Source organism: Salvelinus namaycush, chromosome 21 (assembly GCF_016432855.1).
Source record: "Salvelinus namaycush isolate Seneca chromosome 21, SaNama_1.0, whole genome shotgun sequence".
Taxonomy (NCBI): domain Eukaryota; kingdom Metazoa; phylum Chordata; class Actinopteri; order Salmoniformes; family Salmonidae; genus Salvelinus; species Salvelinus namaycush.
The window spans coordinates 36922904-36949874 of record NC_052327.1 but is presented as its reverse complement, the minus strand read 5'-3'; the positions used below and the strand labels follow the sequence as shown (position 1 = coordinate 36949874).

Genomic DNA, 26971 nt, shown 5'->3' with positions numbered 1-26971 from the left:
ATGTAGACCACAGAGCAACACTCTTCCCTTAATTTGTGTGTGTGTGTGTGTGTGTGTGTGTGTGTGTGTAAGCCGTGCATGCAGGGTCATTCAGTATAAAGCATTACAGTAAGCCGCTTTTGGGATCTGATTTTGAGAAATTTTATTTTGTTAAATTAAGCATCTGGTTCCCCTCCCCCATGTTTTTTTTGTGTGTGTGTTGGTGCGTGCATGTGAGCGGGTGTGTGTGGGTGTAGTGCCCTCTCTGTCTCAGACTCGCTGTAGTCCAAATGTAACTAGATTAACTTCTCTAGAATAGGTGGGACGGTAGCGTCCCACTTGGCCAAAATCCAGAAAAATTTAGCGCGCCAAATTCAAATATATTACTATAAAAATCTATCTTTCATGAAATCACACATGAAAGACACCAAATTAAAGCTACACATGTTGTGAATCCAGCCAACATGTCTGATTCCAAAAAGGATTTACGGGGAAAGCACACCAAACAATTATGTTAGCTCAGTACATAGCCACAGAAAAACACAGCCATTTTCCCAGCAAAAGATAGTAGTAACAAAAACCAGAAATAGAGATAAAATGAATCACTAACCTTTGAACATCTTCATCAGATGACACTCATATGATATCATGTTACACAATACATTTATGTTTTGTTCGATAATGTGCATATTTATATCCACAAATCTCGGTTTACATTGGCGCCATGTTCAGAAATGCCTCAAATATCCGGAGTAATTATAAAAGTTATGATGAGTATTTCTGCCACGTAAAATAAAAGAAATACTCATCATAAACTTTGATGAAAGATACACTTGTTCCTAATGCAACCGCTGTGTCAGATTTAAAAAACACTTTACGAAAAAAGCACACCATGCAATAATCTGAGACGGCGCTCAGATGTAACAACATTTCTCCGCCATGTTGGAGTCAACAGAAATACGAAATTACATCATAAATATTCCCTTACCTTTGATTATCTTCATCAGAATGCAGTGCCAGGAATCCTAGTTCCACAATAAATCGTTGTTTTGTTCGATAATGTCCATTACTTATGTCCAATTCGATAATTTTGCTAGCATGTGTAGTACACATGTCCAAACGCTCGCGCAGATGCAGGCAAACGTCGGACGAGAACTTCAAAAAGTTATATTCCAGGTCGAATAAACTGGTCAAACTTAGTAGAGAATCAATCTTCAGGATGTTGTTATCATTTATATCCAATAAGGTTCCAACCGGAGAATTCTTTTCAGTCTCTATAAGTAATGGAACGCAAGACGATATAATGAGGAAAGCGCGTGACCAAGAACTGGCAATCTGCCAGACCACTGACTCATTCCCCTCCCATCCGGTCCCACAACACAGCATAAGCTTCATTCCACGTTCTACAGACTGTTGACTAGTGGAAGGCGTATGAAGTGCAAACAGATCCATATATTACAGGGAATTGAATAGGCGATGACTTTAACAACGACCACTCTCAGAATTTTCACTTCCTGTTTGGATTTTTTCTCAGGTTTTTGCCTGCCATATGAGTTATGTTATACTCACAGACATCATTCAAACAGTTTTAGAAACTTCAGAGTGTTTTCTATCCAATAGTAATAGTAATATGCATATATTAGCATGTGGGACAGATTAGGAGGCAGTTCACTATGGGCACGAAATTCATCCAAAAGTGAAAATGCTGCCCCCTATACCAAAGACGTTAACCAGATTAAAAGACAAGGGTGAGATTTCCTGTTTGGGGGGTTGACATGCATCTCGTCACGCCCCCTCCATTCCTGAGACCTCGTTACAGTGGCTTGCAAAAGTATTCACCCCCCCATTTTTTCTGTTTTGTTGCCTTACAACCTGGAATTAAAATTGATTTTTTTTGGGGGGGGGTTTGTATCATTTCATTTACACAACATGCCTACCACTTTGAATAAGCAAAACATTTTTTTATTATGAAACAAACAAGAAATATGACAACAGAACTTGAGCGTGCATAACTATTCACCCCCCCAAGTGAACTCTACTTTGTAGAGCCACCTTTTGCAGCAATTACAGCTGCAAGTATTTTGGGGTATGTCTCTATAAGCTTGGCACATCTAGCCACTGGGACTTTTGCCCATTCTTCAAGACAAAACTGCTCCAGCTACTTCAAGTTGGATGGGTTCCGCTGGTGTACAGCAATCTTTAAGTCATACCACAGATTCTCAATCGGATTGAGGTCTGGGCTTTGACTAGGCCATTCCAAGACATTTAAATGTTTCCCTTTGAACCACTTGAGTGTTGCTTTAGCAGTATGCTTAGGGTCATTGTCCTGCTTGTCCTCTCAAATCTCTGGAAGAATTTCCCTGTATTTAGCAGCATCCATCATTCCTTCAATTTTGATCAGTCCCTGCCGATGGAAAAACATCCCCACAGCATGATGGCCAGAATGATGGTGTTCTCGGTGTGAGGAGGGGTGATGGGTTTGCGCCAGACATAACATTTTCCTTGATGGCCCAAAAGCTCAATTTTAATCTAATCTGAACAGAGTACCTTCTTCCATATGTTAGGGGAGTTTATAGTATGAAGAATACAATGGAACATAGCTGAATAAAGTAGAAAGGATCTTTTCTCCTAACGATTTCTGAGGGAGTGCGCTATTCTGTGTTGAACGGTTGGCAAATAAACTGGTCCTCCTATATGCTTAATTTAGAGTTGTTTTGCAAATTTAGTTGTGATACAAACGTTGGGCTATATGTTAAAAAAGTATACATTATAAATCTGCATGATGCAACTCTAATGATAATTAGAAAAAAGTAGCATGAAAGGCATGAGCTCTGATTTGCTTCTTGCACAGGCTGCACACACTTCATCAGTCTCTCATTTACAATTTGACGAGCACTTGATAATGCCTCGAATTAACCGGCAGCATCCTCCGATTGCCCCCTAAAAAAATCCAGACCTTTTCCAGTCAGTGGCCATTGTGCCTTTGGGCTGAATATGGTAATATCACGTTTAGGTAAGACCCAGATGCAGACAGTGTAGAAGTAACAAGAGTTTATCGCAAACGTCAGGTCAAGGCAAGCAGGGGTCAGTAATCCAGAAAGGGTGAAACGGGTACAGAACGGCAGGCAGTCTCAGGGTAAGGGCAGGCAGAGGTCAGTAATCCAGAATGGTGGGGTAAGGTACAAAACGGCTGGCAGTCTCAGGGTCAGGGCAGGCAGAACGGTCAAAACCAGGAAAGACTAGAAAACAGTAGCAGGAAAACAGACAGGACCATGGAAACAAACACTGGTAGGTTTTACGAACAACAAAAACTGGCAACAGACAAACAGAGAACACAGGTATAAATACACAGGGGAAGATGGGCGACACCTAGAGGGGGGTGGAGACAATCCCGAAGACAGGTGAAACAGATCAGGGTGTGACTTATAATTCCCTTCTCCTGGCTGCGTGTTCCAAAGCACCTCTCACTCACATGGCTCTCTCAGATATCTCAATTCATATTAGCCATTGGCCATCACGTGATCGGGTTCTTCTCACAGGCATCTATCTCAGCTGCGAATTAGGCTACAAGTGAAGACAGACACATCGAGGACACGACTGCGCACTTCCTTCTTATCGAATTCTAAGACGCATATTGAAGATAAAAAAACTGTCCACATTTACTTTTTGTCAGCCAACAGGATGAGTAAGCCTAACGAACAGCAAATGCATGAGCCTATGGCAATCTACTATCCCCCGTAGTACTAAGGTTGAACTATTCTATTGGTCAACTTGTCCTTCTGTGTGAGAAATAAATATTCCAAACATAGTCTGGGACAGTTGTTTGATGCGATAGATTCCAAATTAATACAACCACTCGCATCAATTTTTTTTTTTTAAAGCAATGAGGCTGATGCACCAGATGAGAATGTTTAGCTTAAAATGTTGATAAAATATTAGGCTATTTCTTCACATAATAAGCGCAGCAATGCATACACGACAGTAGGCTATAAGCACGAGTGTTCCAAAATGCAATCAATTAGTGTAAAAGACCCCATATGTAATTATGCATGTAACGCTTTATTATAAAGGTGCATATTTATGGGGGAAATTATCTTCCCCAAACTCACACGCTGCCTATGTACAGTATGCACGTTAGGCTCTACACCAGTTGTAAAGTGGATCCATGTGCTTAATTTTAAGAAGTTATTTGGCCAGTTTAGTTGTGACACATGTCCGAACCTTATCAAAACACCTAGGCCCATGGACTAGGCTACATGAGGTGTGGGACTATGATTATGAAAAAGTCGCAAATAAAAGGCATGCCCTGTTTCTTGCCTGCTTACACACAAGCTAGGCATCATTCACAAGTGAAAATATATAATTCACAAGTGATAGGCTAATATTGTCACCCATCAGACTATTCACTAAGCTAAGGGACTAAACACCTCCCATTGCAACTCGATCATGGACTACCTGACGGGGGCCGCCCCCAGGTGGTAAGGGTAGGTAACTGTGACGTGGTGAGGTTGGACCCAGGTGCAGAGAAGAGACCAGACGAGGAATCAGTGGTTAAGGATTAACATAAATACTTTACTGATAAACAGTTGCCACAGGATCACAGTACACTGGAAAAAACAACAAACACTAAGTCTGAAAAACTCACTCAGGAAACAAACGCACAAGGTAAACAATTCAAGCTTCTGCAAAAGAAACCAGAAAACACACCTCTTTTAGCAGGGAAATCATAATGAGTAATAGGACACGCCTGAGTATCATTAATGTCTCTAGGATGGTCTCTGCTGCCCTCTGGTGACAGGTGGAATCACGACAGGTAGCAACACATCTCCCACGCTGATCCTCAACACGGGGGCCCCTCAGGGGTGCGTGCTTAGTCCCCTCCTGTACTCCCTGTTCACCAATGACTGCATGGCCAAGCACGACTCCAACCCCATCATTAAGTTTGCAGATGACACAACAGTGGTAGGCCTGATCACCGACAACAATGAGACAGCCTATAGGGAGGTCGTCAGAGACCTGGCAGTGTGGTGCCAGGATAACAACCTCTCCCTCAACATGATCAAGACAAAGGAGATGATCGTGGACTACAGAAAAAGGAGAGCCGAGCACGCCCCCATTCTCATCGACTGGGCTGTAGTGGAGCAGGTTGAGAGCTTCTACAACCTGGTGTCCACATCACCAACAAACTATCATGGTCCAAAACACACCAAGACAGTTGTGAAGAGGGCACGACAATGCCTGTTCCCCCTCAGGAGACTGAAATAATTTGGCATGGGTCCTCAGATCTTCAAAAAGTTCTAAAGCTGCACCATCGAGAGCATCCTGACAGGTTGCATCACTGCCTGGTATGGCAACTGCTCGGCCTCCGACCGCAAGGCACTACAGAGGGTAGTGCATACGGCCCAGTACATCACTGGGGCCAATCTTCCTGCCATCCAGGACTTCTATACCATGCAGTGTCAGAGGAAGGCCCTAAAAATTGCCAAAGACTCCAGCCATCCTAGTCATAGACTGTTCTCTCTGCTACCACACGGCAAGAGATACCGGAGCACCAAGTCTAGGTCCAACAGGCTTTTAAAAAGATTTTCGAACACATTTGCATTGATGTCAGAGTGATTAGAGGGTCAATAGAGTGCTGAGTACCAGGCAGTTAGCAAGTTTGGTAGGCTACTAATGACCATCAGCAGCATCAGAGCTGGAAGAAGCCTAGTTACCGTGACTAAACGGTCACGTGGAATTTGACTGCGATCATGACTCGTCACTGCCGGTGTGGCGGTAAATACGGTCACCGTAACAGCCCTAGTTGTGACTGTGGTGCGGCGAAGGCAAAGGTCACAGAGGGTGAGGAGACTTTCACTAAGTGGTTGTGATATTAGGGGGTTGTGATATTAGGGGGTTGTGATATTAGGGGGTTGTGATATTAGGGGGTTGTGATATTAGGGGGTTGTGTCTTTAGGGGGTTGTGTCTTTAGGGGGTTGTGTCTTTAGGGGGTTGTGACTGTGGCGGAGGTCATAGAGGGTGAGGAGTATTTCACCTCCCCCAAGGGATGTTCCTGCCAGTCTGGGACTCTTTCTGTTATGGAGGCATCATCATTATGAAATACAAGGGTTACTGTTGTAGTCTCTCTTACTGTACACTTTAATGGAGGTCAGAGGTCAGAGATGGTGACGAGACTCACCTTCCCCAAAGGATCAGCATCCTCCCTGTCACCCTGGGACTCTCTGGGAGTGGTATTATACAAGCATCAGCATTCTATTATGCTCGCAGAACCACTATTCATGTTTTCAATAATAATTTCAACGATTCAAACTACTTTCGAGTATCCTTCTCAGGGCAAATGTCCGATTTTTCTGGTGTATTAGTACAGTAGGTTTTCTCTACTTCGGATTTGTATCTGAAGAGGACAGGGGGCTAGGTTGAAGTGTTTGTGTTTGATAGACCTGGGGTCTAACTAGCTTAGTCCTCTTCTCTGGATGTGTGTAGAGGGTTGAGGTCAGGCAGCGTAGAGGGTTGAGGTCAGGCAGCGTAGAGGGTTGAGGTCAGGCAGCGTAGAGGGTTGAGGTCAGGCAGCGTAGAGGGTTGAGGTCAGGCAGCGTAGAGGGTTGAGGTCAGGCAGCGTAGAGGGTTGAGGTCAGGCAGCGTAGAGGGTTGAGGTCAGGCAGCGTAGAGGGCCTAACTGACGATCGATCATCAATACCATATGTGACCAGCCTTTTGGCCATTTGGAAACTTCTCTGGCAGATGGGGGTTATGATGACACTTACTTGGCTCAGTACAATACTGTGCGTAGTATGATGAAGACTCTCCACTGGCTTTAAGCTTGGATCAATACTGTACTGTCCCTATAATGATGACAACACTCCCCTGGCTTTAGGCTTGGCTCAATAGAATACTGTCCCTGTAATGATGAAGACACTCCACTGGCTTTAGGCTTGGCTCAATACAATACTGTCCCTGTAATGATGAAGACACTCCACTGGCTTTAGGCTTGGCTCAATACAATACTGTCCCTGTAATGATGAAGACACTCCACTGGCTTTAGGCTTGGCTCAATACAATACTGTCCCTGTAATGATGAAGACACTCCACTGACTTTAGGCTTGGCTCAATACAATACTGTCCCTGTAATGATGAAGACACTCCACTGGCTTTAGGCTTGGCTCAATACAATACTGTCCCTATAATGATGAAGACACTCCACTGACTTTAGGCTTGGCTCAATACAATACTGTCCCTATAATGATGAAGACACTCCACTGACTTTAGGCTGGGCTCAATACAATACTGTCCCTATAATGATGAAGACACTCCACTGGCTTTAGGCTTGGCTCAATAATACTGCCCTCCAGATCTCTCCGTATTAGCTGTCTAGCTTTTTGATGGAGATTGAGAACCTTTATGATGAGTAAAAGTGGAGAGATTGTTTGATATGATACAGAGTTGTTTATGACAGGAACCCCGTTTTGAGAGTGATTGTTGGCTCTAGCTCCCAGAGCATATGCTGATTCTGTCTTTGTCTGTGTCACCCAGAACAGATCTACTGTAATGTTATTGTATGTTAATAGAAGAGGATGATATCATATCTGTACTGTATTATTAGAAGAGGATGATGTCATGCTGTGTTATTAGAAGAGGATGATTTCATACTGTACTGTGTTATTAGAAGAGGATGATGTCATACTGTACTTTGTTATTAGAACAGGATGAAATCATACTGTACTGTGTTATTAGAAGAGGATGATGTCGTACTGTGTTATTAGAAGAGGATGATGTCATACTGTACTGTGTTATTAGAAGAGGATGTCATACTGTACTGTGTCATTAGAAGAGGATAATGTCATACTGTGTTATTAGAAGAGGATGATGTCATACTGTACTGTGTTATTAGAAGAGGATGATGTCATACTGTACTGTGTCATTAGAAGAGGATGATGTCATACTGTGTTATTAGAAGAGGATGATGTCATACTGTGTTATTAGAAGAGGATGATGTCATACTGTACTGTGTTATTAGAAGAGGATGATGTCATACTGTACTGTGTCATTAGAAGAGGATGATGTCATACTGTGTTATTAGAAGAGGATGATGTCATACTGTGTTATTAGAAGAGGATGATGTCATACTGTGTTATTAGAAGAGGATGATGTCATACTGTGTTATTAGAAGAGGATGATGTCATACTGTGTTATTAGAAGAGGATGAGTGAAAACATGGCTAGGAGCAGCAGTTTTTTATGTTTGTATTCAAGAGTGGGACAGGCAGTAAAATCTGTATTTTTAAAGGAGTAGTTCACTATTTTACAACATGATGTTAGATGGTTCATCACCCAGAAAGTAGTCCATGGGCCAGGAGAAATTGTAATCCATGGTTCGGTTTTCTTTAAACAGCCACTACAAACCTCAGCTAACTAGAGCCACAGTTAGTTTAAAATCTATGGAATTTATTTAAAAGGCCAAATCATCATTACGTAACATCAAACCAAATATGGAGTTGATTTGAGGAGATTTCAGGTGATTTTGGTCACGGGATCACATGCCATATTTCTTCTATAAATTTTTAGCTTGCGGTGGCTAAAGTTACCTGGGCCTGATTTTGAGGACCTGATTGAGTGGCTGGAAACAATGATTCATTAGACAGCAGCACAGTGAAAATACAGGCTGGTTGAACACCTCAGAGACCACCTCTGGCCAGGAAATACAGGAATGAGAACAGTCCATTAACAGTTTATTAGATTGTAGCACAGTGTACAGATGTAGGGTCTTAATTTGAGCAACAATAAATGTGAATTATTATGTGGATTATAATTAATGGATATTTTTGTAGGGGTTGATCAGTGTTTTGTAAAGGAAAATTAGGTCTGACATTTCTAAGTGGAAATTACACATTTCAGAAGCCTTCCGTGGAAGGAGTTCTAGATGGAACCCAAAAGGGTTCTGCCTGGAACAAAAAAGGTTCCAAGACAGGTTAGAGATGTATGTATTATAAAGGTTATATTGGTTATAAATGGCACCCTTTTTTCTAAGAGTGTACAGTATATCTGTTATACAGGATGGTTGGAATACCACCAGAGACCTCCAAGCAGGAAATACTGTGCTGGAATCAGTCCATAAAACCTGGTTGAAATACCACCAGAGACCTCCAAGCAGGAAATATTGTGCTGGAATCAGTCCATAAAACCTGGTTGAAACACCACAAGAGAACTCTGAGCAGGAAATACCGAAAAACTACTGAAGATATATAATCACCGTCAATCTCAGTCAAACCTCAATACTTTGCCAAGTTTTGCCGGGTTGTTGCATTTCTATTTTAAGGGTTGTGGTTTTACATTTAAGTCATGGAGTAATGAAGATATGCTGCATTTCAGCTTGATGATGGAGAGTTGTTTCCATGGGGATACGGATTTGTTACAATTTTATGTTAGGGTTGTAATGTTATATTTCTGTCCAGTCATTGAGTCCTGAAGTGATGTTGACTTTGCCGAGTTCATATCAGCTTGATAGTGAGTTGTTATTGAGAGATGTAACATCTGATGGAATACGTTCTGTTACAGCTGTATTTTAGGGTTGCGATGTTACATTGAGTCCTGAAGGTTCATGTTGTACTGACTCCCAGGTGTATTGTCCTCTTTTTTGCAGGTGAACCAGGAAAATGTTGTGAAGGTGGGCCACAAACAGGTGGTCAATACGATCCGACACGGGGGCAACCGGCTCATCATCAAAGTGGTGACAGTTAGCAGGAATCTGGACCCTGATGACACAGCCAGGAAGAAAGGTAAGCCTCTTATCCTCTCTGTTTCTCACCTTGCTGCTCTGCCCTACACCACCTGGCCAGTGGGATCAATGTCTGATCGGTTGGGGTGAATCCACAGTGAGGGTCCCAGCTGGTCCTCAAACCAGAGCTGGGTTCAAATACTATTTGAAATCATTTTAAATACTTAATCTGTCCTCGATTTAGCTTGCCTGGCTTAATGGACCAATAGATAGACCCAAAACATCAAACCCCATACTCCAGGTTGGCTAGAGCAAACGCTCAAAGTTTTTTTTAAATATTTCAAATAGTATTTGAATCCAGGTGGTTCTAAACTGTCGTGGCCCGTCCTTGTACTGTACTGTAATGTATCAGGAAGCTAGAAGCTGACTGCTAGAAGAACATTCACTGGTGCTTTTCAGCCTTGAAGTTGAGACGGTGGTTTTTACAGTTGGGGCATTCAAAGTTAACCTGTACTGCAGCACAGGTCCAATTCAAAGTGGATGTAACTGCACTGTCAGGGGCATATTTGGGAAATACATTTTTAGATGTTTTTGTTAGAAGATTGCTACTGAACTTGGCGCTTGCATGGCGTCACCCTGCTTGATTGGTGTCACCCTGCGAGACTTGTGACGTTGTCACATGAACAATCCAGCGTTGCTGCAGCACAGGCATTTAAAAAAAGTTTGCCTGCTTTTTAACATCCCTGTCTACCACTGGAGGCTACTGAGGGGAGGACGGCTTATAATAATGGCTGGAACGGAGCGAATGGAATGGCATCAACCACATTGATACCATTCCACTCCAGCCATTACCACGAGTCCATCCTCCTCAATTAAGGAGTCACCAAACTCCTGTTCTGTCTATAATAAATCTCACACTTGGGGCCTGTACAGGATGATGTAACATTACAGAACTCTCAGCTAGAAATGTATAATGTAGAACAGAAAATATTTTCCGTCAGATAGTTTGTGATAGAGCTGACTCTATTCTATCACATCCTTGAATATACCTGTGCTTTTGTGTGTTGTGTCATTGCAGTGGCCACACCTCCACGTAGGACTCCTCCCACTGCCCTGTCCATGGCCATGCGCTCCAAATCCATGACCTCAGAGCTGGAGGAGCTAGGTAGGAATCAGCAAAGCATCCTCCATATACCCGTGGACCTGTGAGAATAGAATTCCAAGAGATCAAATGCATTTTGTATGCTTGTGGTTTGTTCTCTGTGTGTTTGTTTAGTGATTTGATTATCTGGAAAACCTTTTTAAAAGTAACTGTGCACTCCTGATTTCTTTTCAATACCTGCCTCTACAGTGGACAAAGGTATGCAGTATACCTTAGCTAGTGTTTGGTCACAGCTGCACGCATTTCACTGGTTTGCTTTTTTTTTTTTATTCTCATTTTTAAATGTTCATTTACGTCATTTAAGAGATGACTATATTTATTCTTCTCTGAGGGGGCTTGAACAATTATGTACTTTGTAAAAAGGCACAAAGCTATTCTGCTCTGTAGGGTTTGATCTGAAGAGAGCTGGAGAGAACATTTTGAAGGACGGTGCTGAATCATCTAAAGTAATAAAGAGATCATTAGCCAGCATGACTGATCATTTTGAACTGTTTTCAACCATCATAACAATTGCATAATTCCACGCCATGTAATCATAAATTGAATTTAATACGCTTTAAAAATATATATTATTAATTTACTTAGACATTTAATTGATTGTTTGATTGATTTACCTCAGAGCTGTATGCTGTATGTAAATAGCTTTGATTTAACTCATCTTTTGAAAAGCTTTTAATTTATTGCTGACTCATATGTTGCTTACAACTGTTCTGCAGTAGATGTCTTTTGAAGGGCCGGTCATAGACATATCATGATTGGACCGATCATTCTATGTCTGGGATTACTGGTCATTCTATGTCTTTGTCTATGGGATTACTGGTCATTCTATGTCTTTGTCTATGGGGTTACTGGTCATTCTTTGGCTATGGGGTTACTGGTCATTCTATGTCTTTGTCTATGGGGTTACTGGTCATTCTATGTCTTTGTCTATAGAATTACTGGTCATTCTATGTCTTTGTCTATGGGATTACTGGTCATTCTATGTCTTTGTCTATGGGGCTACTGGTCATTCTATGTCTTTGTCTATGGGGTTACTGGTCATTCTATGTCTTTGTCTATGGGGTTACTGGTCATTCTATGTCTTTGTCTATGGGGTTACTGGTCATTCTATGGCTTTGTCTATGGGGTTACTGGTCATTCTATGTCTTTGTCTATGGGGTTACTGGTCATTCTATGTCTTTGTCTATGGGGTTACTGGTCATTCTATGTCTTTGTCTATGGGGTTACTGGTCATTCTATGTCTTTGTCTATGGGATTACTGGTCATTCTATGTCTGGGATTACTGGTCATTATATGTCTTTGTCTATGGGGTTACTGGTCATTCTATGTCTTTGTCTATGGGGTTACTGGTCAATCTATGTCTTTGTCTATGGGGTTACTGGTCATTCTATGTCTTTGTCTATGGGGTTACTGGTCAATCTATGTCTTTGTCTATGGGGTTACTGGTCATTCTATGTCTTTGTCTATGGGGTTACTGGTCATTCTATGTCTTTGTCTATGGGGTTACTGGTCAATCTATGTCTTTGTCTATGGGGTTACTGGTCATTCTATGTCTTTGTCTATGGGGTTACTGGTCATTCTATGTCTTTGTCTATGGGGTTACTGGTCAATCTATGTCTTTGTCTATAGGATTACTGGTCATTCTATGTCTTTGTCTATGGGATTACTGGTCATTCTATGTCTTTGTCTATGGGATTACTGGTCATTCTATGTCTGGGATTACTGGTCATTATATGTCTTTGTCTATGGGGTTACTGGTCATTCTATGTCTTTGTCTATGGGGTTACTGGTCATTCTATGTCTTTGTCTATGGGGTTACTGGTCATTCTATGTCTTTGTCTATGGGGTTACTGGTCAATCTATGTCTTTGTCTATAGGATTACTGGTCATTCTATGTCTTTGTCTATGGGATTACTGGTCATTCTATGTCTATGGGATTACTGGTCATTCTATGTCTTTGTCTATGGGATTACTGGTCATTCTATGTCTTTGTCTATGGGGTTACTGGTCAATCTATGTCTTTGTCTATGGGGTTACTGGTCATTCTATGTCTTTGTCTATGGGGTTACTGGTCATTCTATGTCTTTGTCTATGGGGTTACTGGTCAATCTATGTCTTTGTCTATGGGGTTACTGGTCATTCTATGTCTTTGTCTATGGGGTTACTGGTCATTCTATGTCTTTGTCTATGGGGTTACTGGTCATTCTATGTCTTTGTCTATAGGATTACTGGTCATTCTATGTCTTTGTCTATGGGATTACTGGTCATTCTATGTCTATGGGATTACTGGTCATTCTATGTCTTTGTCTATGGGGTTACTGGTCATTCTATGTCTTTGTCTATGGGATTACTGGTCATTCTATGTCTTTGTCTATGGGATTACTGGTCATTCTATGTCTGGGATTACTGGTCATTCTATGTCTTTGTCTATGGGATTACTGGTCATTCTATGTTTTTGTCTATGGGATTACTGGTCATTCTATGTCTGGGATTACTGGTCATTCTATGTCTTTGTCTATGGGATTACTGGTCATTCTATGTTTTTGTCTATGGGATTACTGGTCATTCTATGTCTGGGATTACTGGTCATTCTATGTCTTTGTCTATGGGATTACTGATCATTCTATATCTTTGTCTATGGGATTACTGGTCATTCTATGTCTTTGTCTATGGGGCAAGTGGCATGTTTGGAAGCTTGTATACAATTGCTTAATGAAAATACAACTGTCAGTAGTGGTTATAATATAATTCAGCTTTAAATGACAATATTACACTGTTTTTGCATAATAGCCTGTGTTGATGGTGAGAGATTATTTTGTTGATTACTTTTGATCATCTGCTATATAAATTCTTTCCGTTTTCTAATTTGTAAGCCACTTTGAGGAAAAAGATGGGTGGTAAGTGTGATCGGCATGCTTTATACAGTACATGTACAAAACAACTGCTGTTCTTTTGACTTGATTTACTACATACCTATTTGTTTACGATTGTGTTCAATTAGATTGAATGCTATATACTTGATGATATGTTCTCTCACTCACTAGATCCTTAGCTAGACACTGAGTGGACAAAACATTAAGAACACCTGCTCCTTCCATGACATAGACTGACCAGGTGAAAGCTATGATCCCTTATTGATGTCACTTGTTAAATCCACTTCAATCATTATAGATGAAGGGGAGAAGACATGTTAAATAAGGATGTTTAAACCTTGAGACAATTGAGACATGGATTGTGTATGTGTGCCATTCAGAGGGTGAATGGTCAAGACAAAAGGTGCAAGTTCCTTTTGAAAGGGCATGGTAGTAGGTGCCAGGTGTACCGATTTGTGTCAAGAACTGCAACGCTACTGGGTTTTTCACGCTCAACAGTTTCCCATGTGTATCAAGAATGGTTCACCACCCAAAGGACAACCAGCCAATTTGACACAAATCTGGGAAGCATTGGAGTCAACATGGGCCAGCATCCCTGTGGAATGCTTTCGACACCTTCTAGAATCCGTGCACCGACGAATTGAGGCTGTTCTGAGGGCAAAAGGGGGGGGTACAACTCAATATTAAGAAGGTGTTCCTAATGTTTGGTATACTCAGTGTACTTTACCTGCATGCTCACTGGACTTTAGAGGGCATTTAGTGGGTATGAAGGTGAACTAGTGTTTGTTGTCTAGGGGTTGTAACCTAAACAGGGGTGTCGTAAAAATTAACAGCATATGAAAATGCCCTTCTGAACAAGAACCTTTTTAAACACTTACTTTTCACAGCAAAGCCTACGTACTTCAGTTCAGTGTGAGAGCACAGTGCTATTCTCATGCATTATTCATGGTTCTGGCCCTCTTTTAGACACAGTTATGCAAGATCAGGAAAAAAGCAACAGCAGATATCTTGGCTGTTTCCCAAAGTGCACTCTTTTCCCTATATAGTCCACTACTTTTGACCAAAACACTATGGGCTCTGGTCAAAAGTAGTGCACTATAAAGGGAATAGGGTGTCATTTGGGATTAGGATGCATCCCTCTACTTTAACCACAGATTTGTAACCTTCTAAAATGGTTGTAGTGTTTTCTGTCATGATAAAATGATCTGAAACACCTTTATGGGATAATAACTAGAAGACCTAGAGTTAATGCACAACAGTCAGCTGCGTATATCAAAGAGTAGGTAGCTGCCTTCTCAGAATACACTACAGACTTAACTTTAAGGGCACAACACTGTTATACAATGGGCCCATTACAAATAGGCATTTGACTCATACTCATACAGAAACAAGATGTTGCCATGGCAATAATGCTGCATAGAGTACAGTGCATTGTCAACTATAACAGGAGAGCATTCTACCTGCAAAAAAATATTATATACACTTAGACAAAAGGGTTCCAAAAGGGTTCTTTGGCTGACCCCATAGGAGCACCTTTTCCTCTGAAAAGGGTTCTACATGGAACCCAAAAAGGTTCTACGTGGAACCAAAAAGGGTTCTCCTATGGGTACAGCCAAATAACCCTTTTAGATTCTAGATAGCACCTTTTTTTCTAAGAGTGTACAGTCCTGCTGCTGCCTAGTCTTAGGCACATTATTCAGCTGTAACGGCCTCGCTCTGTGTTCACTACTTCACACCAGAACACTGGAGATTTGCAGCAATGCTTCTAGAAGTCTAGAATGCATGTTGACACCAGACACTGAGGTGTCTTAGAATGTGTGGCTTCTTCACATCAATCCACCAGGGTTCCTTACTGCCATAAATACTGCTATGTTACTGTATCAGCGGATGTGACAGAGAGACAGCTATAGCTGGGTGGCCAGTGATGGTGAGAACGTTTTTAGACAGCACTGGAATCTTCTCCATCTTAATTATACAGTACACACATGGTCATGTCTGTGAGCTTAGTATGCAGACAGAAGGATCAGAGTATTACTGTATGAAGCTGTTTTGTCAACAGGGGTTTAAATAGAGAACAGTCATGTTTATCATTTGTCATACACTGTGTCTTTCGATAAAGGTTATTAATACACTAATAGCAGACAATGTGCATCAAACATAAACAGCTCTTGCTTAGCAGGTTAGCCTTTTTCATCATGAATCTTGTTCTGGAGGCAGCTCTGCAGAGTGGTCACTAGCTAGCACAGCCACAAAGTCATAAAATCTCATTTTAAACATAACCCTAACCTTAACCACACTGCTAACGTTAATGCTTAACCCTAACCTTATTTTCATAATTGTTTACAATATAGCCAATTTTAACTTTGCAGCTGGCCTATCTAAAGGGAAATTACTCAGTTCTACCTTCAGGACAAAACTCATGACACTAAATGTCAACCTGCTCTTGGTTAGATTTAATTCAGTAATAATGTATTTCATGAAGACAGTAGGATGTAGCCTATAGCCCTCTCTCCCCAGTTCACAGGTTTTTGACAGCAGTGAGAGAGAAGGGTGTTTTGAATGTATAATCAGAATAACTCTAGATACCGTATGGATGTCCCTATCTGAACTGCCTTTTCTTCCTGTTCTAGATGATCAGTCTTCAGATAATGAGCGTCTAAAGAAGAGGATTGTATTCTCAGTCACTCTAAGTAATCGTCCCATGCATGGGAGCGCTCAAAAAGAGAAAAAAAGAAGGAAAAAAACCACTAGCATGTTGGTTGTGCAGTTTCCGCTGAACCATAGCCTGGTCCAGATCAGTTTGTGCCGTCTTACCAACTTCTTGTCACTCATTGTCAATTATTTAAGGGTTGCGTCTTAAATGGCACCCTAACTCATATAGTCCACTACTTTTAAACAGAGCCCTATGGGCCCTGGTCCAAAGTAGTGGACTGGATAGGGAATAGGATGCCATTTAGTTCGCAGACAAGGAGTTAAAAACAGACCAAAACAGCTAAATCATAGAACCAAAAGAAAGTGATAGCTAGCTTGCACGGCTTTGACTTTGACCAATGTCAGTGTGACTATTTCTGTTCCCTTTTCCTTAATGCTCGGTTTGATTTCCCATCCTGCCTGACGGAATGGATTGTCATTGGCTGAGATGATGGCTCATTTTTAGCTTGGAGACAGATGTAGAGTGTAGGCTATGGTATCCTATACTCACAGTGGAGCGGTGTCTGTCTGTCTTTGTGTTCCAGATAAAGTGGAAGAGAACATGCCTCCTCAGAAGCCCATGTGGGACAACTCTAACACTGACATAAGGGTCGCAAACACGGTCAAAACGCGGCCCAACAGCAGGTGCTTGGCCATGAACCCAGAGATGAACGTAAGTATAACCACTAACCAGGCTTTAGTCTACTACTATCTACACTACTCTGTTGTGAGGTATGCATATGTATTTCATTATTGTGTGTGTAGTTTGCTGATATGTGACACTGGAGCAAGACCATAGAGATCTATGCTGCGAGAATGCTGATGGGTGCACCATTGCCTGTTGCAATTTACTGCTCTAAGCTGGCTGGAATAGGAAGTACATGATGGACTTCATCTGTTAGGAGGTGTTTATGTTCTGATGGACAGCATCTGTTAGGTATTCATGGTTCTGATGGACTTCATCTGTTAGGAGGTGTTTATGTTCTGACCTGCTTCTCAACTAGTATTTAGGTTTAAACAGCTTCATGTTCTTTCTTTTCCATTAGATCTTTCACAAGTTGACCTGCAGCAGAGGACAGATAAATGTGTTAGGTTAATAACCTCTTACACTCGTGGGAATTGCCTAATATGGATAGGGCTAAATTGAAATGTTTCTTACGGAATAAATATTTAAAGTGTATGCGTAACCAAGGTAGCAATTAAAAGGGAACAGTTTGGAGATTATGGGAAAATGATTAGTCCAAAGTTGAGGACACATCAGTTCACCTGACACAAGACTGAATCCAAACATTACACTGTTGATTTTATATGCATTTTACATTTACTGTACTTTTCGCCGCATTTGTTGATAAAAAAATAAAGAAAATCTGGATACATTCAGTAACATGATAATAATATTCTTGGAAAATTTGAGGTACAGTAGGTGCAACATAAAAGTGAGAGGTCTAACTGGTGTTTCCAAGTGGCCACACACCTCTCCAAAGTGTGCACAGTTCATAATGCATTTCAATGTAATTTTATGACTCCTAGCTATGTCATTGAGGAACTAGAGCAAGCACACTTGTAGTTGTTTTGTTTTGAATAAAGCCCTGCATCCCCGCCTTTACACAATTACTGTTGTTTACTCAAGCCATAAACGCTCCATTATAAATTCAAAATCTGGGTCAGGTAAGCATCATTTTTAATCTTGCTCTTTTGCCAACATGACTAGCTAAATTAGAAAGTACAGCGTTAGGCTTTCACAAGGCAATTCAGGGAAGCAGATCATCATTTTTAATCTTGCTCTATTGCCAACATGACTAGCTAAATTAGAAATTACAGCGTTAGGTTTTCACAAGGCAATTCAGAGAAGCAGGTCATCATTTTGGTGTGCATAGAATGGAGTCATGAGTGCATTCAGGTGTGTATAGAATGGAGTCATGAGTGCACTCAGGTGTGTGGTCCACTGCAAATGTTCTTCACAATACAACAAACAGTCTCATTGTGTTCAGAACAACCCAGGGTATAACGGCAGGTCATCTTGTAACTGTACATCTAACATAGTCATCATAAACATTGACACTGTATATTACATCAGTTTTATGATATGGAAATGTGAATACAATTTGATTTGATTTGAAGTCTGCCATTTTCAACCCGTATATGGGTACGAGTGTAAAGGGCTATGAAATAAAATGAAAGGAAATGTACATCAACAATCATTCTAACTGATCTATAAACTGACAGACTGTTTCCCATGCAGGCTCAGTCTCTTCTCCTCTCTTTGTTACAGTCCATGTGTGAGAGCCAGGACGTGTCGATGCAGACCCAGACCCAGCCCAGAGAGCCAGGCAGCCCCAGAGGTCGAGGCCCCTTCCTGGGGGTGCCAAACAGACAGGGGACCATGAGACGACAAAAGTCCATAGGAACATCTGGTAACTACATATCAACATGTTTCTGTCCATGCTAAATATTTAACCTGCATACATACTGTACATATCTGTATTCAATGACCTTTTTCCCGCACACACACCCTTGAAGGTTTCAATTCTATAATTGCCGTTAATGGAAAGTAATAGTCAATGTATGTTTCTTTTTCAGGAATAACAGAAGAGGACACCCCTCAGTTCCTGACCCCTCCCATGTTGAAATTCACCAGGAGCCTATCAATGCCGGACACATCAGAGGACATCCCACCCCCGCCAGCTATCTCCCCTCCATCTCCTCCTTACAACAACGACCCCAACCCCCAGGGCAGAGGCTACGGCACTATCAGACACACTGTTTCCAAAGGCACCGCCCCTGAGCGAGGTGGGGACCCCAACACGGGCGGCAGGGACAGATGGAGGGAACAGGGGGGTATGTACTGCACAGAGCCCCAGTCGGAACAGTATCAGTCTGAGGACCACCACCACCACCAGGGTAGCCAGAGTCCAGGCCAAGGCCTCACAGCCCAGCAGAGCTTCCTGAACCGCAGGGCCCAGATCCCAGAGAACCCATACTCAGACCTGGGGAAAATGGGCAACCTGGGCCTGTTTGCCCCCAACAAACCTCAGAGGAGGAAGGGCATGCTGATGAAGCAGAACAAGATTGAGGACAGCCCAGAGAAGACCTGCACCATAAAAATCCCAACCATCATCATCAAGGAACCCTCTACATCTAGCAGTGGGAAGAGCAGCCAGGGCAGCAGCATGGAGATAGAGACTGGATCCCATGACCACTCAGGACAACTCTGTCCGGACGACGGACACAACCCCAGCAGTCCCTTTGCCACAGCCATGGCAGGCGCAGTGCGAGAACGTGAGATGAGGATGGTGGATTCTCACCAGAACTCCCCATCCTACAGGTTCACCGACCAGGGTGAAGAAGACTCGCCTCCCGCGCCTGCGCCTCGCCTCCGCCACTCCAAGTCCATCGACGAGGGAATGTTCAGTAGTGACGAGCGCCTGCGTCGCCTCATGGCCCCACCTGCCTCACTACTCAGCATCCCCAGAAGAGGGGGTAACGTAGCGGTCTTCAACACTCCGGAGCCCACTGTTGTGAGAGAGCCGCTCCACACGCGCACTGGCCACCACAGCCCGGTCAGTCTGCCCACCAAGACCTATACCTCCAGTAGTGGGCGCTACGTCCACCCAGTCACAGGGAAGCCTCTGGACCCCAACTCCCCTCTGGCCCTGGCTCTGGCTGCACGGGACCGGGCCATGAGAGAGCAGTCCCAGCCACTCCCGCTGAAGACCGAACCGCCTAAACCTGACCTGAACAAGCCTCTGTTCATCGACACCAAGCTGAGGACCGGCATGGGCGCAAATTTCTCCTCGACCGCCACCATGGGTCGACCGGGCAGGGCGGGGCTTCGTAGGCAGATGACAGAGGCAAAGTACGAGACAGAGTCCAAATACGACCACCCGTTGGCCAAAGACAAGGACAAGAGTCTATCCCGTCCTCAGAGAGAAGAGGAGAAGAAGAACATGTTGATAGACATTGGTGACACGTCTCAGCAGAAGTCAGCTGGGTTGCTGATGGTCCACACCACTGACGAGAACAACCTGTCTGTGGGGGAGAGGGACGGGGCGGTCAGTCCAGACAGCACCCCCAGTGAGCTCCGGGACCCCAACCAACCTAACACCCCCAAAATGGCCTCCCCTAATCCCCACAACCCCCACTCTATGGGCCCTGGACCCAGAGGTAGTAAGACCATGATCACCGTCACCTCAGTAGACGAGCCGGTCAAACTACCCTTCAGTATCCCCCCTCCACCCTGTGTTCCCTCCGTGGACATCGACGATGAGTTCTTTGCTGACCCACTGCCACCGCCGCTCGAGTTCGCCAACAGCTTCGACATCCCAGAGGACCAAAAGGGGGCGATCGCTGAGCTCCTGAAACAGCAACGAAATGCTGGCAGGGCACCATCATCTCTAGCCCCCTTCTATCCCTATCACGGTAACACCCCAGGCCACCCTGACCAGACCATGATCAAACGGCCTGCGGTGCTCACCAACTGTACGCCCCCCTGCTTCCCCCACGCCCTCTTGGAGAGCTACGATCCTATCAGTGACTCGGGCATTGATGTGGAGCCGGACAGCCGCAGTATTGGAGATCCCCAGCTGGAGACTACAAGCACTATGTCCACCGTATCCAGTATCTCCACGCTGTCGTCCGAGGGTGGCGAGGTGCTGGACAACACATGTACAGTCTATGCAGACAGACAGGCCTTTCTGGTGGACCGGACTTCAAAGTCAAGAACCAGGCAACCTGCCGCAAACAAGAGCAACGCACTTTACAAGGACCCTGCCTTGATGGATAGAGAGGAGAACATAAGAACTTTCGCCGCACCTTCCTCCGTCCCACCGCCTCCCCCCGGGGCCAGCGTCTCCTCAGAGCCCCCCAGAACACCAACTCAAAGAACCTCCAAGCTATGGGGAGACCCTCCAGGTTCTAACCCCCAGGACATGCAGAACAAGGACAGGACACCAAAGCCAGGAGAGGGGATAGACTCTTCTTCCTCAGGATGTAGGACTGTTTTTGGATCCAGGTAGGCTACTCTGTGTGTGTGTGTGTGTGTGTGTGTGTGTGTGTGTTCTGCCGGAGAGCAGAAGGAGTTGCCTAGCAACCTAATAATGAGAGCAGCAGCCTTGAGGAGTAGATGAGCAACAACGTCATGCCAGTCTGATTATCATAGAGACCAAACCGCCACAGTGCTTTCCTCCGAAGGAAGGGGTGAGCGGTGTGTCACTGTGTGTCGCTAGCAGCACGGTTCAAAATAGCACAGAGGCTGTGTGCCAAATGGCACCCTATTCCCTACTTAGTGCACCAGGGCCCATAGGGGAATGGGGAATAGTGTGCCATTTGAGATGCATCCACAGTTTGTTTTAACAGGGGTGGATGGTGTGTGTGTAACCTGTCTCTCAATCGTCTGTCATTTCAACAAACCCAGAGTTGGTCAAGTATCAATGGGCCTCTCTCGTCAGTTAACCCTCCTCTTCATTCCTCTACCAGTCACCGCAAATCACTAGAAGTAGATTGTCATCGTAGACTAGATATGAATGTGTGTGTATACATTGAGGCTCCAACAGATGTAGGCTATGGAGTGGTGTATGTGTGGGATGTATGATTGTAGGCTGTTATTGTGTACTTGGGTTTTGCAGATATGAATGCATATTTGTGTGTATTTAGAACAGTTTTGTGTACGCAGGTCACTGTCTGTACGTTTGTTTATCGCTGCGCGTACGGTATGTCTATTTGTGTAACTGGCATATATCTTGTTTGTACAGCAGGCTACGTAAGCCGGCATGGCATTTCTTACAGACACTGTGCGTTCCACCCTACAGCAGTCCTCTGGGATAGCAACAAACTCATTTATTATGGAAAGCTGTGGTTATTTACAGAGCAGACCAGATGAGGCTAACTCTAAAAGTCATGGCTGTACCACCAAAGCTCTGCTACCAGTGTGGTTCATGCTGAATATACTGCAGAGCACAGAACAAGCCTGATCAGAATGAGATATTAGGTTAACCTGATTCAACCTGATACATAAATAATTGAATAGAGATCTTCTGACACTTTCAAATAAAAAGAATGTTAGTTTCTATGGGAAGGAAAACACTGTTAGTTTCTATGGGAAGGAAAACACTGTTAGGACACGGACACACAGGGACACACGCACGGACACACACACATAAACACACACGGACAAACACACACACACAGGTACACACAAACATAAACAGACACACGGACACACACACATAAACACACACGGACAAACACACACACACACACACACACACACAGGTACACACAAACATAAACAGACACACGGACACACACACACACACACACACACACACACACGGACCTACACACTCATGGACACACACACACACACACACACACACACACACACACACACACACACACACACACACACACACACACACACAGGTACACACACACGCACAAACACGGAAACCTCCTTCCAGTCTGCAGTTTTGAAGGAGTTGGTGTTGTTTAGGGAAAGGTCAGGTCTGTGTGTTAACCCTCCAGTAGGTCTGTCAGGTCAGTGTATTAATCCTCCAGTAGGTCTGTCAGGTCTGTGTGTTAACCCTCCAGTAGGTCTGTCAGGTCTGTGTATTAATCCTCCAGTAGGTCTGTCAGGTCTGTGTATTAATCCTCCAGTAGGTCTGTCAGGTCTGTGTATTAATCCTCCAGTAGGTCTGTCAGGTCAGTGTATTAATCCTCCAGTAGGTCTGTCAGGTCAGTGTATTAATCCTCCGGTAGGTCTGTGTATTAATCCTCCAGGAGGTCAGTCAGGTCAGTGTATTAACCCTCCAGTAGGTCTGTCAGGTCAGTGTATTAATCCTCCAGTAGGTCTGTCAGGTCTGTGTATTTATCCTCCAGTAGGTCTGTCAGGTCAGGTGGACTACTTCTTCTTTTCCTCACAGGAGGAGAGACATCAAAGTGTCCGTCTCTTACTGGCCCAGTTAGAACAGTCATAGGATTAGTTGATGAGTCTATACTGCATCCAGGTGTAGTTGTGGAATATTTCAGTTTGTTTGTCATGCTAACTCAGGGTCTCTGTTTAATGTTTCAGCTCATTATTTTCTGATAAGCAACACCTCTTTCTCTCTTGTCCTCTAACCTAGTGTGTTCTCTACTCTCTCTCTCTCTCGCTCTCTCTTTTTCTTTCTTTCTCTCTCTAACTCTACTCTTGCTCTCTCTGTCTCTCTCTGTCTCTCTCTCTCTCTTGTCATCAACCCTAATGTGTTCCGTACTTTCTGTAGGGGTCCGGACAGTGGGTCCCTCTCCTCAGGTACACAGCGGAATACCACAGTCTCTTTTGCTGCCCAGCTCCCCCCGAACGTGCCTGCCCCATCTCCAAACCGACAGACAGAGAGACCCTCCCACCACAGAGCCCCCAGCCCCATCCTCTCTCCCCCAGACTCAGGCCTCGGCTGTGCCTCCTCTCTCCCTGCCACCTCTCCCACCCTATCAGACGTGTTCGGCCTGCCCACCCCCCCTCTCAGCCTGGGCACGGGGAGCAGCCGCTCGCCCTCCCCCCTCACCCTCATCCAGGCCGTCTCCAACAAGCCTTTTGCCACCAAGCCGGTTCTGATGTGGAGCAAACACGACGTGGCCGACTGGCTGGAGAGCCTAAACCTGGCTGAGCACAGAGACACCTTCATGGACAACGACATCGAGGGCAGCCACCTGCCCAGCCTGCAGAAGGACGACCTCATAGACCTCGGGGTGACCAGGGTCGGACATCGGATGAACATAGAGAGAGCTTTGAAACTTCTGATGGACAGGTGAGAAGTGAGGAGGGTGATGAGGTCTCTGAGTCTCCAACACTACTACTTCACAACAGGCTTCTAAGTTAATTATCAATTATGTCCATAACAATCATTTTTATTTATGTTGACTTATTTAAACTATACTTACTGTATAATTGTTATGATGATGCTTGTTTTGTTGAAATTTAGGAATATCCTCATGTATCCTGAAGAAATTGCAACTTGAAACAGCACTGCAGTTTCCTGAATAAGCAAGAAGGTCCCCCAGAGTGGGATAGAGTGGTCCCAGGTGAGGCAGAGCTGCTCTGTCAGTAGGAAGGAAGGAAGTAGATACACGGGATGTGGCTGTGATATGGAATATACTACACTATCAAACACAACAGCAGCTTAATCGCTATGGGATTTACGGACTTCTGAAATCAACCTCATTTAAATGCATAACCAGAACCAGCTTCGTAGGGGTTTCATTTTCTACTGTTTCTCATTTAGAAATTATGCGGTGAATATCTTTTTAGGAAAAAGGGGAAAACATTTACAGTATGTATGTGTACTTCTGCCTGTGAAATTAAGCTTTCTCTCTCGCCCTTTTCACTGGGTTGTAGGTTGATTTGAGAGACCGTACAGTGTATTCTCAGACACAGACATTTATACCACAGAAAGGAAATCAAAGATTAAAATAATTTCTAAATTGGTACAGTAGCAAAGTTGTTGCCCTTCAACCTTATTTCAATAGCTGTTTTACTACTGGTCATGTTTACTTGAGGGTTTTAAACACAGTATTGAAAATGTTAATTAAATTGTTCATAAATCATTATACTGTCTTCCACAGGAAGCTGAACTGTGTGCCAACAGCTCCCCTTACTGTAGTCTCCTGAACATGACATAGCAGAGTGCTTGGCACTGGCAGTCAGGGCTTTCCAATCGTTATCATCAACCGTCATCCTTTCTTTCACAGTCTTCTATGTCCTCTGAGAGGAATAATACATACATTATCACATTAGGTTATTACTGTATACCCTGAACTGATGTTTAGGACTTTAGGATTGAAGACACTATCAGGAATGAATGACCCAGAGTTACAGGGTTGGGGTCAATTCCATTTCAATTAAAGGTAGGGTCAGCGATATGACGTAGATGCACAAAGTAAACAGCATAGTGGGTCAATTTTATGCGACATCTTAGAGTTAGATTGCGACACTCAGCTTCTCTGCTGTTTTGGTCCTGTGGCTACCACTACCAAGTGCATGAATCGAACCAGAGCACATGCACAGATACTGTGTGAGAGCGAAGTCTTGCATCTTGCTCATCGCAATTTCTAATTCTACAATTTTTGCAACGAGAAGCGTTGTGTAAAATTGGAAATGGAATTAAAGTTTACTTCCTGAATTGAAAAGGAATTTACCCCAACACTGCAAAGTAAGAATGTTTTTGAAGACAGATATCAGAGAAGTGTATGCACTATATGGGAAAAAGTAGGTGAACAAACACTAAACCTGGTATCAGAAGGAGCAGAGTTCAACTTGTTTGGCAAGCAAAGAGAGACGCAGATACCACTAGGAATCAATTTGGTAGGAATGTTTACTTTTTGTGTATGATAATTTAAGTATTAGAGATGTATTTAATCTATGATTGTGTTTTGATGTGTTTTGTTGATGAGAAAGACATTTGTATGCATCCACAGAGCTCAAAACCCACTGGCCACATACATACGTTGAATCAACGTTGTTTCCACGTTATTTCAACCCCAAAAGCTATGTGATGACGTTGAATCAACGTAGAAAAGTGATTTGAATTGAAAAAAAGTAATCAACGTAAAGGAATTTAGTATTTTTAACTTTTAACCTAAATCCAATGACATCATGACATTTTTGGTTGATTTCACATTAAATTCATGTTAGTTGACAACTCAACCAAATGTAAATCAAAGCTTTACATTTGGTTGAGTTGAGCATCATTTCCCTCCATGTTTTCAAGACAGGGTCTCTTCATACTATCACCAGTAAGTCCAAAAAGGCAGAGATTCACTCATCATAACGTGGATGAGTTTAAAATGTAGTTTATACACTTTCCACTCAGTTTGTCTGAAACGGGCTGAAGTTGTATTTTCCACTGAGTTTGTCTGAAACGGGCTGAAGTTGTATTTTCCACTGAGTTTGTCTGAAACGGGCTGAAGTTGTATTTTCCACTCAGTTTGTCTGAAACGGGCTGAAGTTGTATTTTCCACTCAGTTTGTCTGAAACGGGCTGAAGTTGTATTTTCCACTCAGTTTGTCTGAAACGGGCTGAAGTTGTATTTTCCACTCAGTTTGTCTGAAACGGGCTGAAGTTGTATTTTCTACTCAGTTTGTCTGAAAGGGGCTGAAGTTGTATTTTCTACTCAGTTTGCGTTGGGTTTATATTCCGGACCTTAACAGTTTAAACTTCTTGGTATTTGAATTTCCCGAGTAAATAAATGTGGGTGCTAGCTAAAATCCCAATGACAGTATTTATGGAAGGTTATTTTGCATCTACATGTGCATGGGATCTATTGGTTTGAGAGGGGATAAACTGACAACGATATGTCTGATGACTGATATGCATGACATCACAGCATTAAAGTATTAGTCCGTAGAAGTAGTCCACAGAAACCGTAGAAATAGAATTAATTATATTTCTATGGTAATGACTCCGACCATCTTTGACAGTACTCTCTGTCGACTTGAGGGCACACTTTGAGATGAGATCTTATGTTAAGAACCACAGTAACAGGAAGGAACACAGTATTTTTGATGATGTAGAGATATTTA

At 43.2% G+C, this 26971-nt stretch overlaps 1 protein-coding gene across 1 annotated transcript in view; it reads left to right on the top strand.

Annotated features, from left to right (window-relative positions):
- LOC120066718 (SH3 and multiple ankyrin repeat domains protein 2-like) overlaps window positions 1-24205 on the top strand; it is a 159908-nt gene extending 135703 nt beyond the window's left edge. The window contains exons 16-21 of the mRNA XM_039018180.1: window positions 9617-9752; window positions 10770-10856; window positions 16963-17090; window positions 18690-18831; window positions 19010-21428; window positions 23677-24205. Coding sequence (XP_038874108.1) covers window positions 9617-9752; window positions 10770-10856; window positions 16963-17090; window positions 18690-18831; window positions 19010-21428; window positions 23677-24205 — 3441 coding nt within the window. The remainder of the gene's footprint in view (window positions 1-9616; window positions 9753-10769; window positions 10857-16962; window positions 17091-18689; window positions 18832-19009; window positions 21429-23676) is intronic.
- Window positions 24206-26971: the final 2766 nt, after the last annotated feature.